We start from the raw sequence: 20,452 nt of genomic DNA, 5'->3' as shown, positions 1-20,452 counted from the left end.
ACATTTACCTCAGGTTTCGACCCTTTAGTGAGGGGCGCAATGGACAGTGCACTGGGGTGTGCACGAATAACCAGGTCACCACAGGGTCGCCTCTAGTGCACAAGTCATACCCAAGAGGTTCCAGCAGGCAAATACGGCAGTTAGAATGTCATAATGCTTTACTTTCTTTTGAAAAACATTTTTGTTTCACACATATAAAAGAATCAATGCACAATTTTCGCGGCCATAAGTCCAGCGGTCGCTACCACGCATACCGCGGCCAAGTACCCAGCGGTCACTATCACACGTACCGCGGCCAAGGGTCCAGCGGTTATAATCACACATACCGCGACCAAAATTCCAGCGGTTACAATCACACATACCGCGGTCGAGGGTCCAGCGGTCACAATCACACATTTGACATACCGCGATCAAGGGTCCAGCAGTCACAATCACACATTTGACATACCGCGGTCAAGGGTCCAGCGGTCTATGTCAGGCACAATCACAAGTGCGGCAGACGCGGTCAAGGGTCCAGCAGTCAATGCCACACGTCCGGCATGACGCGGTCAAGGGTCCAGCTGTCAATGTCGGACACGTCGCGGTCGAGGGTCCAGCGGCTAATATTACATATGCGCATATTCACATAACCGGCCCGGGACTCGGTGAAACAGAAAACAACCATACAGGATACCAAATCACTACTTCCCAAACATAAATCACACGTGCCAGGATCATGCATCACACAAGATTCAGGTATGCCAAAATTGTATATCAGAAAATACAGAAGATAAGTAATTTATCGAAATTATCAGGGTAAGGTTTTCAAAACGTTTTAGATGTCAAAAACATTTTATAACGCTCATGAAGGTGGTCGTAACACCTATCGTATAGTAAACAGCATAATAACCAAGAGTTACCTGCGAACTCCGGACAAGAGTACATTGGCTAAAGCCATACAGCACATATCAGGGTTTCTGTCCCCGCAGTTGGTTCAATAATAATTAAAATCCGTCTCAGGATAGATAAAATATCTCCCGTTTAGTAGTCGGGACAATAGCCATAAGTCCCTAGACTTGTCGCACCGAAGTGAGACAAACAAAACCATAGGAGGGGCGCCGGGGGTAACGGGCCCACCTCGGGTCAAGTCGGGGTGGCGGACATGAATCACGCCCATTAGACACTACGGAGTCATCCAGGAAAGTTTCGGAGTGATTGGATTACATTTGTGAAAGTTATGGAGGTTTAACCACTTTTTTTTCAACAAAAGCACCTTTTGAAGTTCAATTGAATTGAATGAATAGTACCAAGAAATCAATCTCGGTTTCCGATGAGCAGAATTGCCCCCGAGGCTAAAATCTCCACCTAGCACACCTAGGACATGCCAAAGAACAAAGGGGAAGGCTTTACATACCTCGATTGCGCCTTATGCTCGCTTGGCTTCAATTCCAATTTCGTCCAGAATCTACAAATGGTCATGTTTACCAATTGTCAATTTCAAGCTTTTCAAGAATCTAAGCTTAATCACATAATTGCCTACCGAAATTTCGGCAGCATTTCCCCTATAAACTCGCCTATCCGAATTTCCAATTGCTCTCCTGTTGACACAGAAATACCAACAATAACATATGGACACAACCATATCTTCAATTCTTTTATTTCAACAAGAACAACAACATATCAAAACAGCCCCCAACTATAACATAACGATGCCCGAAATTCTAACGAACACTTGCAATACACCAAGCAGCCCGTATGCACTTCTTATACCTTATTCCATGCAATCTTTTCAACAAATTTCTGAGAAATACAACAGCAGCCACACGACACCACATCATCTATTCATATGCAACTAAACCACATTATTATCTCTATAATCCTTACAACAACCCACAACAATTTTTAACTCCAACTCTAACCTTCAAATTCCTTCATTCTCATCACATAATCTATGATTACAACAACCAAAATATTAATTCAAATCAGTCCATCAATTTCAAGTAAAACAACCCCTAATCCATAAATTTCAACAAAACAACAAACGAGTTATAATGCTGTTTTCTCCGTTCTAATTCGTTAAAACTCTAAATAAACACTTTAATAAAATAAAAGGAATCTTATAAATACCTTAGCAGCAGCTCCACCACGAAAATTTCATCCCCCAAGACCAATATTTAGCTCAAATTGAAGGCAACGCAACGTACAACGCTTTTCTTTTCATGAGCTTCGGGATTCGGGGCTCGGATTTTGATCAAAATGGCTTCCTTAGCCTAGAAGCTCTCTCTCTCTCTCTCTCTCTCTAGTGTTTTTGGAGGGTCTTAACTGAAAATGATTAGCCCTCAAATGAATTTTCTATATATTTTAACGTTATTGGGCCTCATGGGCCGAAACATACTAATGGGCCAAAATATGAGTGCTTGGATCGGATTTCCAGTTTCTACCCCGCCAGCCCAACTTGCATCGTCCATATCTGCTTATCCAGATATCGTTTTGACGAGCGGTTTGTTGCGTTAGAAACTATACTCGATGAACTTCATTTTAGAATTTTGAAACACCTTAAAACTCCTCATATACTAGGAGATATGCCTCCAACAATATGCGCTAAAAATCTGGTCCGAGATATTTTCTGAAGTTGTTTGGATTCATTTCGTTCAGCTTCGTTTAAATTCTAATCCTCTTCCGACCCTCATGTAACCTCTTATACATACATATACATACTCATATACGCTCATAACGCGATTTCAAATCCTTTAGGTTACGATGTCACCTCGGGATACTTAAGGCAACCATATATATATAACGATATTCTTACTACTCGATTAACTTTCCTTGAACCTTCTTAACTCATTCTTTCTTGTCTTAATTCAAGTAGCACAAATTATTATGGAGTGTAACAGCATATACGCGGGGCTGAACATCACCTGAGGTAGATGCTCCCCCTCTGCCTCCACCTGCTGTAGTCTGGGAGGTCTGTGCTGCCGGGTGTACTGAAGAAGACCCAACTGCTGACCCTGTGGGCTGAGTCCCAGCTCTACCTCTCGCCGAAGGACAATCCCTCATCATGTGACCAACTTGCCCGCAGGCATAACATGCATCGGGACCCTGACGGCACTGCCCGGAATGCAATTTACTGCACTGGATGCACCGCGGTACTGGAAATCTCCGCTGACCAAAATCTCCCCTAGACTGAGAATCTGAGGCCCTCGAACTCTGGCCCTATCCCGGCTGGAATGAACGATCAACCCTCCTATCTGAAAATCTGGGAGGTGCACTAGTCGCTGACTGACTCGAGTGCCTAGAATGCATCGGTCTCGGTCCCCCTCTATATTCACTGCTGGCACCCGCGGACCTAGTTCTCTTGCCTTGCCTTTTGTCATTATCACGATCGCTTCTTTGTTTCTGTTGTCGTTCCTCGAGATTATGAGCATGTGCCTGTATTCGGGAGATATCCATCCCATCTTGCAAGGAGGCCGTCAGACAGTCTCTAAAAAAGTGTGGCCCCAAACCACTCACAGATCTGTGTACGCGATCGCCCATATCGGCCACCATAGTCGGGGCATACCTAGCCAGAGAATTAAACTGCATGCTATACTCTCGAGCACTCATACTTCCTTGCTTTAGATTCAGGAAGCTGACCGCTCTAGCTCGGCGGAGCTCAGGTGGCAAATAATGACGAATAAAAGCGTCAACAAACTCTTGCCACACCGGAGGAGGCGCATTTTATGGTCTTGACGCTATCCAGTTGTTATATCACAATACCGCCATATCGCGGAGTCTATAAGAGGCCAACTCCACCGATTCGGTCTCCGAAGCATGCATAAGTTTCAGCGTCCTCAACATCTCATCAATAAATCCTTGTGGGTCCTCATCCGGCTTCGACCCGAAAAATTCTGGAGGATTTAAAGTCAAGAAATCACGGGCTCTCGTACTGGCGGAACGGTCACTCGGGCCCGCATTCTGCCGCTGTGCCTGGGCGGCAACCAATTGTGTCAATAATTGGATAGCTTCGGTCACTTGTTGACCCGAAGCAACTGGTGGAGGAATTGGGACTGATACTCCTCCTTGCCCTTCTACATTAGGCGATGCCTCATTCTGTGATTCACCTTCCTCTACATTTGCCGGAGGCTCTCTTTCCGCCCGCCTCTTTGTCGCAGCTTTGCCCTTCTGGGAGGCTGTAGCTTTTCCTTTCGGCGGCATTCTGAAATCACAACGCACTTTTAGTTAAGGATAAAATCCTATGCATGGCTCTATCGCACGATCTAGGGAAAAGAAAGATGGTCATTTTCCTAAATGCCCGGTAGCCTCTTGTTTATTGATGTGGCGTGCAACACACCATAAACAAGACTCTACTAGACATGGCTCGTAGACACTTCCTAGGACGAACTGCTCTGATACCACTTTTGTCACGACTCAGATAGGGGCCGCGACGGGTACCCGGGGCTAACCGCCGAGCACCGCTCGCTCTAATACTCATCTTGCTCGATTAGTGCCCTTTTATCATGTTTATACTTAAAACATAGGAAAGTCATAGTTTACCTGAAAATATGAATACTTTTATATCAGTATAGAGATCTTTAGTGTATCAAAATGATAAGTGCACATATACATGAAAGATGTGAGACCATACTACCCACACTGCGCATCTACGAGCCTCTACTAACATATTATACAATGGATGGAACAAGAATCTGCCATGCCCAAAATATATATACATATATATCAAAAGAGAAATCATAAGCACCTCCGAACAATGGAGTGCTCTCAATAGCTGACAGCTCCTAAGTATCTGGATCAAGCTCGCCTCCCTTTCTACCTGTGGGCATGAACATAGTGTCCAAAGAGAAGGACGTCAGTACGAATATTGTACTGAGTATGAGAGGCATAAACAGTGAAAAAGAGCAACAACAATATAGTGAGAGCATCAATAAGAACATCTGAATCGGAATAATAATCATAAGAGAAGTAATGCATACTATCTTACTCATAACTTGTTCCGGAGGTCGTGGCAAACTGCTGGCTATTCCGCAACACCTTTTCTCGTTCTATCATTTTTATCATTCTGTATTTTCTCTAGTATTCATACAGTGTAATCGCAGTTTCAGGCTTGTACTTCTTATTATTAGAGGCTCTTGTACTTATGACACCAATCTTGGGTGGATTTGAATTATGTTTTTCCGCATTTCCTATTATAAAGACTTAATATTTTTTATATTCAGTTTTCCTTATATCTTCCACTTATTTACTTTATTGTATTTGAGTTATTGGGGTTGGCTTACCAATAGGGGTGAAATAGGTGCCATCACGACTTCTGATTTTTGGGTCGTGACAACGTCCAAAGTTATTGTTATATCCCGCATTTTTGCATGTTCGGAAAATTCGAAATAATTTTGACTTGTAAGAAATAAGGCCATAATTTGATCTCTATTTAAAATATGTGTGTTGACCATGAAATGTTGATGTGGAAATATCGAGGAAGGCTAAGGGCAAAATTTAAAATTTTGAAAATTAGTTTCGCGGATTACAAAATATGGACCATAACCAATTGGGCTAAAAAAAAATGATAAAGAGGCCCATAAGTAGTAGTGGTAGGCCATACCCATTGAAAAGGGCTCAAGCCCATGACAATTCAAGACCAATGAAATAAATAAAGGAAAAAGGGGGCCATAAGTCTTCTACACTAGAAACTTCAAGAAGAAAAAAATTGAGAGCATCAACAAAGGGCCATTTGGCCACTACAAGAAAAATAAAAATAAAAATTGTGGAGCTCAAATCTTTGGTTCAAAACTCACCTCCTTTGAATTCTTACTAAGCCCGGAACCCTCTTCAACGTGGTATAAACTTTGAGGCAAGAAAGTACTTTTTTTACCAAGTGGAGAATTTGAAAAAGGTAAGAATTCTACTTCTTTTTATATTGGAAGAATTTTATATATATGTTGTAGTATGTGGGAATGAATGTAGAGTATGAAAATTTTATGTCATGGGTATGTGTGTGTGTGGCCGAAAATGGGTGTTGATGGAGAGGAATGATCAAAATTTTTATTTACTATGTTAATTGTGTTGTAATGGCCTTTTAATGCAAATGGAAGAATTCTAGTTCAAGTTGGCATGAAAACCTTTGTTAAGTTGTTGTAGGAAATTTGGCGATTTTATTGTAGATTTATGTAATTATGGAAATGAAATTGTTAAAGTGTAAATTGTGGTAGTTCTTGATGAAATGGGAAGACGAAAAATGTGTTGTGAATGTTGTGTCGAAGGTTGGAGATTTCGGATGAATTCTAGTCTTGGTGGATTTTTTGTATATTTTGTAAAATGGTATGAAATGCTTTGAATTGCACTTGAATGGTCTTGAATTGGTAACGAATGTAAAAGTGTCAATATTGGCTTGAAAAATCCGTAATTGAATGGAATGTCGGTGAATTATGTTGAAAGGAAGGTTACTAGTGTTGGAATGCATTTTAAATTGGTTTTTGATGTTATTGGTTTGGTTGTTGGTATTGTTGGTATGATTGTTGATGAATTTGGCCGAGTTTAATTCTCGGGGATGTTGAATTTACAGGGGAGATGCTGCCGAAATTTCGGTAGACAAATACTAATTAGAATTAAAATTCTAAGTACTTGTAGCTAATTTTTGGAAATTGATAATATTATTGTAGATATTGGAGAGCCCGTGACTTGAGTCGGGATTTGTTTGGCGAGTGATCGAGATTTGGTAGTGAGCGATCGAGGTATGTAAAGCTTACCGTTTTTCCTTTTTGGCATGACCTTTATGAAATAAATGAATGACATATATGTATGCTCCAAAGAAAAATTCTACTCCTAGAGCCACTAGGATGGCCTATGTCTTTGATTTCCATAAACTATTCCATACGACTTGTCACATGCCTATGATGTTTGAAGTATTAGTCGATACGTTTCCGGATGTGGTTTGAAAAATATTTGATATGGCTTAAATTTGGATATGTATATTTCGAATATGTGCATATGATTCTAAGACTCCGTTTTAAGAACCCTATAATGTTATTTGAAAGTTCCTCAATATGAATGATACTAAATTTTCAGAAAATGACCTATGATGTGTTTTTCGAAAGTTTTGTAATTTGGAAGTCCGTAACTTTTGTATACTAATTTCTGATGGACTCGATGCCTACCTTGAGCCTTCTAATATCAGTATGTATATGTATTTATCCGCCGAGTCTTGGAATTTATTTAAATATATGTATGCATATGGTTTCCGCACTACTCCGCTCGTGCCTACTACTATGATATCGTTCGCCGGATCCCAGGCCGGTTTTGTGATCGTGCGCACTATGTAACATTCGGTAGTATGATGTGTTACGGTTCCCGAGGCCTCGCTATAGGGACTGGTACCGCTTATATACGGCGTTATGATGTGATATGATATATGACATGTTCTGGCGTTGTGATACGTTATGATGATACGATATGTTCGGGGTTTGTATGGAGATCTGAAACTTTCTGGAGTATGATGTGTTGTGGCGCCAGCGACGGAGTGACGACCACGTTCCTGAGCCTTATGCACGATTTTTATTTGCATGATATATATATATGTCTTCTGCACAGATTTTGACATATTCTTTCGGTATCCATATTCTGCACTCCTCACTTCGGTTATGATTCTGACTTCAGTATTTCATACTTTACATACTCAGTACATATTTCGTACTGACCCCCTTTCTTCGGGGGCTGCGTTTCATGCCCGCAGGTATGGACGTTCATTTTGGTGATCCTCCAGTATAGGATACATATTCTGCCACTTGGATTGCTCCTTTTGATTCGGAGCTCATATTTTTGATACATATCTTCTGTTATACACATTCTGTATATATGACTATTTGGGTACGGCGGGGCCCTGTCCCGTCATATGTTTTGTAGAGGCCTGTAGTCATATATGTGGGTCATGGGTCATGTTTGTTCGTTGTGATTATGATCCGCGTCTTAATGCGGCCCCGTTTACTATTATGGCCAAAACGGCCCATTTGTCTGTATATGTGTATATATCTGGCGATGTGTATTCCGCCAATCTATTGGATTTGGATATGATGTTTCTGCACGGGCGACCGCTTAAGATGATATTTGCTTTCAGTACTTGCTTAAAATGATGTATGTTAAGTTTGAATGAATTTTGGATATGTCGATCTGGTACGTAAGTCTGTTTGGGTGTCCAAATAGGGCACCAGTCGCGGCCCACGGGGCTGGGTCGTGACAGTTATGGATTGACCACACGGAGGTCTAAGAGCCTGTTTGGCTGGACTTATAACTTATGGCTTCTAAGCATAAACCGTAAGTTAGGAATCCATCCTAACTTATGACTTATGACTTTTGACTTCTTATTGTTGTTTTGACTTAAAAATAAGTGCTTAAAAACACTTTTTTATTACACAAATAGTACATACAAAGCTCTGATTTTAGGTGGCTTAAAAACACCTAAAATAAGACAATCTAGACAGACTCCAAGTTTGGTGGTTCTTTCCCTGACAAGATCTCAGTAAGGTCTAAGATGCAAGTGTTTTCGTATTAATAAAGATTTTGGAGGACGGAAGACTTTAGCACACTTTTCTAAAACAATTTCTTTTATTTTATTTTTTATTATGTTGGACCAAAATGTATCTTTTTAAAATTTTTTGGGGCTGATTTTAAAAATCAGATAACTTCTGAGCAATTAATTAGCATTCATACTAATCAGGGCTCTTTCACCTACTTTAAAAAAGAACTTGGACCCTTGACTCCGAATTACAAATTTTTTGAGGCTCCTGCAGTTAACTATCCTTAGATACTTCATATATCATAACTCTGAAGCTATATTGAGAAGATTTAGAAAATCAGAGTTACTGGTTTGTCCTAGAGCTTTTGAGTTTCTTTTCAAGGTCACTTCTTAGCTTCTTTTTATATTTTGGGCTACCAGTTACGTTTTTGAAGTAATCTATCCGTGACATGAGTTTCTATGTGCTTCTATACAAACAAACACATTTTTAAACTTATATGTGTAGATTCTACTGCTTTAGGTCTATATGTTTTTGAGTATTTTGAGCACTTCATCTTTTGAACTATATGAAATTCATGGATGGATTTATGACATCCACAGTGTATGAAAATTTGAAACTGGGTGACAGAGTGGAGTTTCGGATTTGTAAGTTGATCTTGTATCTGTGCGATTTTCAGTAAGACAGTAATTATCGTATGTTAGCGTATGTATGTTGATCTTGTATCCACGCGATTTTAATTAGACAGAGATATTGTATATGCGCGGATACAGTGTATTTTGCTTACATTTTGAAAGCTAGGTTTCGTAAATACACAAACCCTCACTCTGTTTCGTAATTATGGGCGCAATTCTCTTTTAAAAATGGATCGACTATGGATATTATCCACTAAAAAATGAATATCCAGATGGATAATGTGGAAATTCATATTATCAGTACCCGTTGTCTGCTTGTTATTTTTCATGAGTTCTTGATTTATGTGAGTCTAAGATTATCTTGGCTTTTAGCTTATTTTCTTAACTGTATTCCGGAAACCATGGATAATATGGATATTCATATTATTCGTCGGTAAAATTATTTTTATCCTTGTTAATTAGGCGGATCAGATTTTTTATTTGTTTGTTTAATCCGCTTTCAACCATTCAAATTCGATTCGCTTTTCCCGTTTGCCACACCTACGTGCAATTCATGTGCTATATATGTGTTAGCCACGTGGTATTTTCTTCGGAACAAAAATTTGCCGAAACATCCAAATGTTTGCAACTTTCACATCTAAACTATTCAATATTTTTACTACCCACATTAATATTTAATTTTTCTAAGCTTAAAAGGTGAGTACGTTTGTGTGTCTAAAGCACATAAAAGCTCACCCATCATAGAGAGAGATCGCATCAATAACGTAATTGAAAGTGGTGGTGGAGAGTGTGGGACATGTGTTATTTTTTAATGTGCATGATTTGCTAAGTTTTATTTTGCGTAATTCTGCAATTTTTGTCCACTCTGTGCAAAATACAATTCGGGTTGGATTTCGGGTTAGGGGAGTTTATATAGATTACAGATCATTTTTTTTTAGTCCAAAATGATTTTCTTGATGGAGACAAATGATCTTCTTGCAAATCGATAGTTTAAGCTATGTTGTGAATGTTTAGTGATTTCCTTTGTTACAATTTTAGTTTGATAATATTTATGTAATGTGTGCAATTAACGTGTCATACATGTGTTAGACACGTGGTATTTTCTTCAGATTAAAAATTTGCTTAAACGTTTTAATACTGTTTGCAACTTACACACCTAAACTATTCAGTGTTTCTATTAACCTGATCTTAATTTTTTTTGACATATATAAACTTAAAAGGTGTGTACATTTGTGTGTATACAACACACAAAAACTCACCCATAACTTAGAGAGATCACATCAGCAACGTAATTGGACGCCAAAGAAACAGAATTGAACACACGTATTGAGAAAATATAGAAATTGAAAAGTTATCAGTATCTCTAATTTTCTGAGTCTTCTCTTTTGTCTTTGATAGTTATGAAGTAGTGTTGTCTGACTGTATATTGAAAGAGCTGTGGAGGAGACTGTACGACATATGTTACTCCCTTTGTTCGAATTTATATGGTACCGTTTGACTATACATAAAGGTGAAGAAACAAACGAGGTTTTTGAAATTTGTAGTTATTTTAAGAAAAACCTCAGATATTTATTGACTGTAAATCATTTTATTAAAGGGTAAAAGAGAAATTTTAAAGATTGTTCTAATTATAAAAGTTGACATTCTTTTTGGACAGACTAAAAAGAAAAGTGTGCCACATAACTTGGGACGGAGAGAGTATTTTTTAATGTGCATGATCCAGGGGTGGATCTAGGTATAGTCCAGGGTGTTTATCTGAACCCCCTCAGTCGAAAAATTACGCTGTTTATATAGAGTCAAATTTTTATTTTATGTGTATATATTTAATACTGAACCCCCTCAACACAAACGAAAGGCGCAACTCAGTGGTGCAGGGGGTTCAGATTCGCACAAGACGCGCTGGTTCGAACCTGGCTGTCAACATTTGTTTCAGCATTTTATTTCAGGCGTCCACTAAACCAAACGATGTAGTTTAGTAGTAAGGGGGCAGATCCAATTGGACTCAAATCCCTAAGCTCAAAGTCAAATACTAAAAAAAAAAAACCCACTACGTTTTCTTTCTCTCTCTTCCTCCACTGTCCTCAGTCCTCGCCATTCTTTTTTTTTTCTATTTAGTTCTGTCCATTAATTTCGCCATTGCTGGCCGTCGGCCATCTCTCCGGTCTCCGTTAATGGCTTCCTCGGTAAGTTCTTAGTTCCCTTCTTTTTTCTATTTTTTTTCTTTTCTAAAATTCTATATATTTGCTTACCCACCCCAATCGATGATTGGAGCTTAATGCAGTCCCTTGAAGAAGCAGATTAGCAGTTTTAGTTGTTGCTTCTTTGTTTACGAATATATATATGGGAAATAGTACTAATAGAAGCTAGAGCTACAGTGCCGAGTATGATTATCCATTTTTCCATCTTTGATCATTTTGTACATGAATGAATGTATGTATGTTTTGGTGTGAAGAACGACCTTCTTGCATTTAATATTGTAGTTCCTTACCTTTATCAATAATTGTAGTTTTTTTTCTTGAAACTGGTAACTGTTATCAATAATTCTAGTTTCCCAAATATACATTCATATATGAGGAGATAAATAGTACTAATATATTAACTCGATAGGATTATTAAATAAAGATTCAATCAATCTGTTACAACTAATTGTACACTTTATTTACATCGTTTATCCAACCATGTTCTTCTCTAGGTTGGTTTTTATAGCTTGTTATATACAGAAGTATAAATGTTTACAACACTTTAAAATATAGTAACTTGGTAAGTCAAGAAACAAAACTTGTCTACAGAATTGTTTATTTTTTTTAAGTTCTAACAAAATTCTTACTTTTTACTATTCAGTCTCAGCATTCAGTAAAGAAGTATTTTACCAAAGTACCGAAATCCAGTGTAGCTTCTTCTAGTCAACCTAACCAGGAAGCAAATGCCCACCATTCAGAAGTACCATTACCTTCTTCTCAAGAATTTGATTTGAGTACTTTAAATTATGATCCGGGTGAAAGAACCCCAATCTTGGACTATCATCCAAACCATCGTGATGTTATTAGAAGATCATACCTTATTAATGGTCCTTGTCAACCTCGGTTGCTTCAGCATGAGTATTCTCAAACGAATATTTCTGGATCAATGCGTCGTTTTAATTCTGAATGGTTTGATGATGTATATCATGATTGGTTGGAGTATAGTGTTAGTAAAGATGCAGCCTATTGTTTGTATTGTTATCTATTTAAAGGCTACAACACTAATCAAGGTGGGGGTGAAGTATTTTCAACTATTGGGTTTAAGAGTTGGCAGAAAAAGAAGAATCTTGGAAAACATATTGGTCTACCGAACAGCCCACATAGCCAGTCAAAAAAGAAATGTCAAGATTTATTGCGGGTACAACAGTCTATTCATTTTGCACTTGAGATGCAATTTAGTCAATTTAAGCATGCATATTGGGTCCGGTTAAGTGCTTCAGTTGATGTAGTAAGACTTCTTATAACTCAAGGATTGGAATTTCGAGGTCATGATGAATCTAAATCATCACTCAGTAGGGGTAATTTTCTTCAAATTTTCTCATGGTATGCGAAAAAGTGTGATAATATTCATGATTATGTACTGGAACATGCTCCTCAAAATGATCAAATGACTTCGCCAATAATTCAGAAAGATATTGTGAGTGCTCGTAAGATAGAAACAATTAAAGCTATTCTTGAGGAATTAAATGGTGACTACTTTTCTTTACTAGCTGATGAGTCTTTTGATGTGTCACGCAAGGAGCAAATGGCTATTGTCTTAAGATATATTGATAGAAATGGATTTGTGATGGAGCGGCTTCTTGACATTGTTCATGTTCAAGATACTAGTGCTTTATCTCTAAAGAGGGCAATTGCTAATTTACTTGCTCAACATTCCTTAAGTCTATCATATGTGCGTGGAAAATGTTATGATGGGGCAAGAAATATGCAAGGTGAGATCAATGGCCTTAAAATGTTGATTAGGCAAGAAAGTAGATCGGCCCATTCCATTCATTGTTTTGCTCATCAACTTCAACTAACTCTTGTTGCGGTCTCGAAAAAATGTATTCAAGTGGGAAAACTTGTAGTATTAGTTTCCAATATTTTGAATGTATTGGGATCTTCTTTTAAGCGTATGGATGAATTTCAAGATTCTCAAAAATAAAGAATTCAAGAGGCATTAGATTTGGGTGAGCTTACAACCGGTAGGGGCTTGAATCAAGAACTCGGTCTTTCAAGAGCTTGTGATACGCGTTGGGGATCTCATTTTAAATATTTCAACAATTTTATTCTTATGTTTGGCTCTATTCTTAATGTTCTTGAACCACTTGTTCTTGATGCACGATTATTGGATGAAAGAGCCAAGGCAATGGGATATCTTGAAGCTTGTCGAACATATGAGGTTGTGTTCATGTTGCATTTGATGAGTGATGTTTTAGCAATCACAAATGAGCTTAATAAATGCTTACAAAAAAAGGAGCAAGATTTGGCAAATGCCATGCTACTTGTTGAAGTAGCAAAAATAAGGTTGCAAGCGTATAGGGATGAAGAATGGGATTCTCTTATTGCTAGGGTGTCTTTATTTTGTATCAAGCATGACATTTGGTACCTAACTTTTAGGAGCCATATGTTAGCTCTTTAAATCACAAAAGAGACTTGGTGACAATAAAGTCTCACATCATTATCGCGTTGAGGTATTTTGCAATATTATTGATTGACAAATTCAAGAACTTAAAGATCGTTTTGGCGAAGCGACGACTGATTTGCTTCATGGAATTTCTTGTTTGAATCCAATTGACTCATTTTCAAGTTTTGACATCAGGAAAATAATGAAAATGGCTAAATTATATCCTGATGACTTTAATGAATTCAATATAGGTTCTCTTGAGAATCAACTTGCAAGTTACATTATTGATGTTCATGATGTTGATGAAAGATTCTCCAACCTAAAAGGGCTTTGTGATCTTTCAAAAAAATTAGTACAAACAAAGAAGCATTCAAATTATCCTCTTGTATTCCGCTTAGTGAAACTTGCTTTGCTTCTGTCGATTGCCACAACATCCGTTGAAAGAGCCTTTTCGGCAATGAAGTTTATTAAGAATAACTTGCGGAGTCAAATGAATGATGATTTTTTTAGTGGTTGTTTGGTGCCTTATCTAGAAAAAGATATATTTGATAATGTTTCTAATGATGCTGTTATTAAGACATTTCAAGATATGAAACCTCGTAGAGTACAATTGTAAAACTCCATGGTTCTTATGTAGTCTAACTTAGTTTCCTTGTTTTTGCTTCAAAAGCTCACAAGCTTTTGCTTTTGTAATATGGCATCTTCAAGTTGCCTTTGTTAATGGAAAATTCTTACTTTATTAGCTTTTGCTTAGTTTATTAGCCTTTATTGAGGCATTTTATTGTGACTTGTGAAGGTATTAATTATTTTGTTGTGATGGTTTACCCTTACTGAGTATGACTGATCTAATCCAGGTTCTCTGTGTATATTTGTCTACAACTATGAATAGCTTATATGCGGTGAAAAAAGCTATTATGGCGCTATGTTGTGTTTTTCTTGAGGTGAGTTTTTATGGTTTTCCGTTCATGACATATTTGTAACTTGAAGTGTCACTTTTGCCTTGAGAATTAGATACAATCTCTTGTTTTGAGTAGCGGTAGGCTGGTTACTGATGTTCTGAATCCTATGTAGGTTACTGATGTTGCGAATTAGATGCAATCTCTTATTTTGGGTATCGTATGATTTCCCACCAGATGTTAGAGAAAAGCTAAGGCATCAAACGGGATCTAACTGGAAAGGTCAAGCACAGAAGCGGTAGGTGCATCTAAATCATCAAATCTGCAGTTAATTGATACATGAAATATATTGCTTTTGCAGGGCTGGTACCTATAAAATGTCATTATCCTAAAAAAATGTCTCAAGTTTACCCACCCTTGCCTACCTAATATACTTTAGTTCATAATTATCAATGTGCCTATAAGATACTGCTAGCAACAATTAAAATTAAAACTTGAGAAAGGTCATGTTCTAACTCATTGTTCATCTACACCTTGTGTAAATTAAACTTAGCCTGCCTATTATGTTCTAGGTAGAGCTGCAGTTTGTATCTTTTTTTATTGTTTCTCGTCGCATATCTGTCAGACTTTTATGTCCTGTCTTGTGCTTGGTTTTCCGTAGAAGTAATTGATTTTGTTGGACTGCTTTACTTTGTTAGTTTTTACTTAGTTTATGATGCTTTGTCAGATTGGAAAAAATAAATTTTGTTTTTGAAAATCCTACATGGATGATGAATATTGAACTTTGGTCCGACCAGTTTTTTCCTGATCCGACCTGCTCTTTTGCCAATACTCGCGTGCTTATTTTATTTTTTGAACCCCCTGAATGGAAATCCTGCCTCCGCCACTGGCATGATCTGTGCAGTTTTTTATTCCACATAATTAACAATTTTGTCCAATCTGTAACAAGTACAATTCGGGCTGGACTAAAATCTTTATTAGTAAAAAATGATTTTCTTGATGGAGAAAAATGGTTTTTAGTTAGTATTTGGTGAATTCTGGTGAAGGTTGGTTGGTTTTCTAGCAAAGTGATATTTAAGCGGGAAAACGGGTAAATGACGCTTATACTATGACCGGATTTGCAGTGACACACTCATACTTTATGGTCATATGACTCCCAGGATATACTTTTAAAGCATTTCATTGGCATTGATGAGCTGGCTAAGAAACTTAATATACGCGCACGAAGCGCGTAGGGAGGTAATTAAAACTTGATGGATGTGTGTATATTGGCCAACTACGAGAGAATTAACAGTTATTTTCCATTTTCCCATTAAGTACACCATTCCTGAATTGAAAAAGCAAGTGATAGCCAAATCCATGCGTTGAAGTTCAAAACTTTCATTTTCTTCTCCAGATTTAGTGGCTATCTTGAAGCGGTAAGCTCTCATTTATGTAAGTTTCTTCTATTTTTTCATTTATATCTTAAATTTAAAATGTTAGGGCTTGTAATTTCTTCCCCAAATTTCTGTATACAAAATTAGGGTTAGTTGATTTCTCCATGGAAAAATTGAAGTGTGAAGGACAGGGTTTCCATTTTTTACTTTTGTTGAAGAGTTAAATTGAGCAATAATGACTGGGCCCCTTTTGTCTTTCGACCTTTTGATCAGCGCATGTGTACAAACCAACATGCTTTTGATTTGTTATTTAGCTCACGCGATAAATGTCAAAGAAATGTTTTAGAAAATATCCAGGGGGTCATAGGACCACCATAAAGTATGAGTTCGTTATTGCAAATTTTGTCATAATTTAGACGTCATTTTAGCCATTTTCCCTATTTTAAGTTATACAGTGAAAGTTTAGTGATTATTTTGGTTGCAGAATTAGTTTGATAATCTTCATGTAATTAGGCTATACGTTCGATGATCTTTTATGTAGTTAACTTCAATAATTCTTAACCAAGAATTATCACCAAATATACAAAGCTTCTAAGGTGAGAAAAACTCTATATAAATAACTTTGAAATATATTCTTCAAGCGTGGGACACGAGAGAAATTACCAATTTCTCTCTACTTAAAAACTACTTTTCCAAGGTTATTTTCATATGGGAAAATTACAGCCCAAATACCTTTAGGTGATCAAGTTATAAAATCGGAAATTTTACATGGTATAACTAACATCAACTAGGTATTTACCATTCACAGTTATAGCGTAATGACCCGTTAGGTCATTTTGGATATTTTGATTTTTTTACCACTTTTGACCTTTCCCCTAGCTTCGTTAGAGTATTTTTGACTTGTGGGGATGGGTGACACGACTCCCGAGGTAATAAGATATATTTTGGGAGAGAAAATGGAAATTTTGGAATTTCAAAAGTGTTGGGTTGACCAAAGTCAACAACGGGGATAAATGAGTCTTTTTCAGATTTTCATTAGGCCTGGAATGTCGATTATGGCTTGGTTGAGCGGTTGGTTCGGTTCTCGAGGGTCTCGGGGGTATTTTAGTCAATTGTGATGGAAAGTTAGTTTTAAGGCATTCGGGGTTGACCGGGTTAAGATGATCTCTTTTAGAAATTTCGAGTGCGCAGTCGAGTTCGTAGCGTGGTTTTAAGCTAAGATGTATATTTGGTTTGTATCCCGGAGGTTCTGGATGAATCTCGAGATTTCGGGTTGATAGAGCGAAAAACCAGAATTTTTCTGGTTTCAGTTTCTGGTTTCCTTCTTCGCGTTTGCAAAAAAGGCATCGCGTTTGCTAGCTCTGATGGACCCTGAAGGGTTGCGTTCGCAAGACTCATATCGGGTTCACATAGAGCAAATAAGGCTTAGGCCAGGTTGACTAGCCATCGCGTTCGCAAAGCATTGGGTCGGGTAAGCTCTCGCATTTGCGAGGCTCTGTCGCGATCGCGAAGAGTAAGTTATACCTGGGCAGATTTTGAAACCCCAAATCGTGATTTGACTCCTCATTCTCATATTTATCATTTGGAGGCTCAGTTTTCGGAGATTTTGCAAGGTTCATCTATTGGGTAGGATCCTAACCCTCCTTTTATGATTATTTCATTAATTAGTAGAGCTTTCCATGGTAGAAATCATGATTTAAGAGTACAAAATTGGGGTTTTTTTGAATTTTATGCTTGAATTGAGAGATTCTTCAATTAAGCATGAATTTGTGTTCAGTCAGTTTTGAGATATAGGCTCTATATGTCATGGATAGACTAATTTTGGACTGAATTTCCTATTTTTTCCTTCGTGGCTCGGAATCCTATTTTGGGTGACTTTTTGGGTCCAGATTTAAAGTATGTTAATATGGGTATCACTGGGTTCGTACGACTTCCTAAATAATAATTTGACCTCAGTGAACCCATTTTTACAACGAAATTATGGATTTGCCCTTTGGGTTTGAAAACAATTTTTGGGTTGACTTTTTAGACTCGAATTTTTATAAGGCATATGAGTATCGAATGACTTGTATTCTTACGCATAATCTGTGTTTGAACAAATTGGGATTGTATGATAAGCTCTGCATCTATCTTTGAGAGGCTATAGCACATCTAGGAAAACTCTTATCTTTCATTCCTTATCGTGCGTACTTGTTTCCTTTGAATGCTAAGAGTTTTATTGTTCCATTCTCTCACAGATTGTGAGGACACGATCAGTCGTTGATGGAGACCAGGAGCCCGCACCCCCATCCACTTCCCAAGTTGCTCGTATGAGGGGTAGGGAGCACGGTAGAGGGTGAGGCAGACTAGAGCCCGTATTGCTACACCAGCCTGAGGCCTAGCACAAGCTGCTGCTCAGGCCCATGCTAGGGATGTTACTCTGGACCTAAAGGAGATTTTGGAGGAGGCGCCGATTCATGCGGATGAAGTTGGAACCGCTCAGGCACGTGCATGATTCATTGCTTCTCCTATTCTTCAGGACATTTTGGTGCATATTCTGAGTATCCTTGAGGGTATGGCCTAGGCAGGCATACTACCGGCTACTCTAGAGAGTTCTCAGACTCGAGTTGGAGCTCAGACTCCTGATTCGATAGTTATTGCAGGGTATAGGACCCTAGAGACACCACAATATGCTGCTGTGGCTCATCAATTTCAGGGTTTTCCAGTTCTAGCTGTTGCTATTTGCCCAGTTTCCCAGCCTACTATGACAGTTGAGGAGCATAAGAGGTGGTATAAATTTGAGAAGATGAAGCCACCACAATATGATGGGCGTCCTGATGATGATGCATATGAGTTTCTGGTTAGTTGTCACGAGAGGTGGCCCAATTTGGGGTTTCCAATAAAGTTGATTTTATGGCTATGCAGATGGTTGGTCCCGGCAAGCAGTGGTGGAGGGTTTTTGTTGAGACAACCAGCTGGGTTGCCCCCACTTACTTTGGCCGAGTTTTCTTACATATTTCTGGAGAAGTGGGTTCCCCGCAGCTTGAGGGATGACAGACGTGAGCAGTTTGATAGGTTTGAGCTGTGTGGCATGTCTATGACATAGTATGAGAAGATGTTCCACTCGTTGTTTAGCCATGCTTTGACCGTTCTACCTGATGAGACAGAGAGGATTAGGAAGTTCATTAAGGGGTTGTCATTTCACCTTTGAGTCGCGGCGACTCATGTGGCATCTTCAGGAGGTACTTTTCAGCAAGTGGTGGATGCCGCTAGGAGTATTGAGTCTATTAGGCGTGATGAGTTTGGGGATAGATCAGGAAAAAAGCCCCGAAGCTTTGGCAATTATGAAGGTACCTCATCTGAAGGTAGGGGTCATCATGGTAGAGGTTATTGTCCTCAGCTCAGTAGACTAGTTCAGGTAGCGATGCAGACTTTGACAGCTAGTTCTTCGCGTCATGGTGCTCATGGTTCAGGGCACGGTTCTCAGGGTTTGTATTCCCGACCTGGAGGCTGAGTTGGACATTCGGGTTATTCTGGTTCGTATCAGCAGCCTACGACTCGTCGAGGGTGTTTTAAGTGTGGGGACTTAGGGCATTTTGCCAGGGCGTGCCCCAGATTTAGACATGGTCGCCCACACGCAGGTTCTAAGTTTGCTGCATCGAGGTCAGTGGCACAACCAACTAGAGGCGGTGCACAGAGTGGTAGAGGTGGTTCTTATGCTGGTAGAGGTGGTACTTAGACCGGCCGTAGTGGTGGTCGCGGAGGTTCTTAGGCCAAGGGTAGTCGTGCTTAGTGCTATGCATTCCTGGGTAGGCCAGAGGCAGAGGCTTCTGATGCAGTCATTATAGGTACTATTTCGGTTTGTTGCCGGTCATCTACGATATTATTTTATCCAGGCTCTACATACTCATATGTGTCTACTTATTTTTCTTCAGGGTTTGATATGATGTGTGAGTCGCTTGATTTCCTTATTAGTGGTTCTACTCCTGTTGGGGAATCCGTAGTGTGAATCGGGTGTACCGATCCTGTCCTGTGACTTTGATGGTGTATGATACTTGGGTTGATTTGAACAACTCAGATATGGTAGATTTTGATATTATTCTTAGTATGAGTTATCATGCAATCTTGGATTGTCATGCCAAGACAATTACCTTAGCTATGCTAGGAGTCCCTAGGTTGAAGTGGAAGGGTGATTCTAGTCGTGCGCCGAAGAAAATTATATCGTTCCTTAAGGCTCGTCCGATAGTGGAGAAGGGGTGTTTAGTGTATTTAGCCTATGTTCGGGACACTAGTGCCGATACTCCTCCACTTGAGTCTGTATCAGTGGTGAAGAAGTTTCCCCAGGTTTTTTCAACATATTTAGCAGGTGTTCCACCGGTTCGTGACATCGACTTTTGTATCGATTTGGAGCCGGGCAGCAAGCTCATTTCTATTCCGCCATATCGGATGGCACTAGCGGA

The 20,452-nt window shown here is 38.8% G+C and overlaps 1 protein-coding gene across 1 annotated transcript; it reads left to right on the top strand.

Moving 5' to 3' along the window:
- The first annotated feature begins 11,286 nt into the window (after window positions 1-11,286).
- On the top strand, window positions 11,287-13,279 carry LOC132628491 (uncharacterized). The gene is made up of 2 exons (XM_060344268.1): window positions 11,287-11,298; window positions 11,957-13,279. Exons 1-2 carry the CDS (start codon window positions 11,287-11,289, stop codon window positions 13,277-13,279), a joined length of 1,335 nt encoding a protein of 444 aa, XP_060200251.1.
- The last annotated feature ends 7,173 nt before the right edge of the window (window positions 13,280-20,452 follow it).

The sequence above is a fragment of the Lycium barbarum genome, chromosome 2 (assembly GCF_019175385.1).
Source record: "Lycium barbarum isolate Lr01 chromosome 2, ASM1917538v2, whole genome shotgun sequence".
Classification (NCBI taxonomy): Eukaryota; Viridiplantae; Streptophyta; class Magnoliopsida; order Solanales; family Solanaceae; genus Lycium; species Lycium barbarum.
This window is presented reverse-complemented; position numbering and strand designations above follow the sequence as displayed.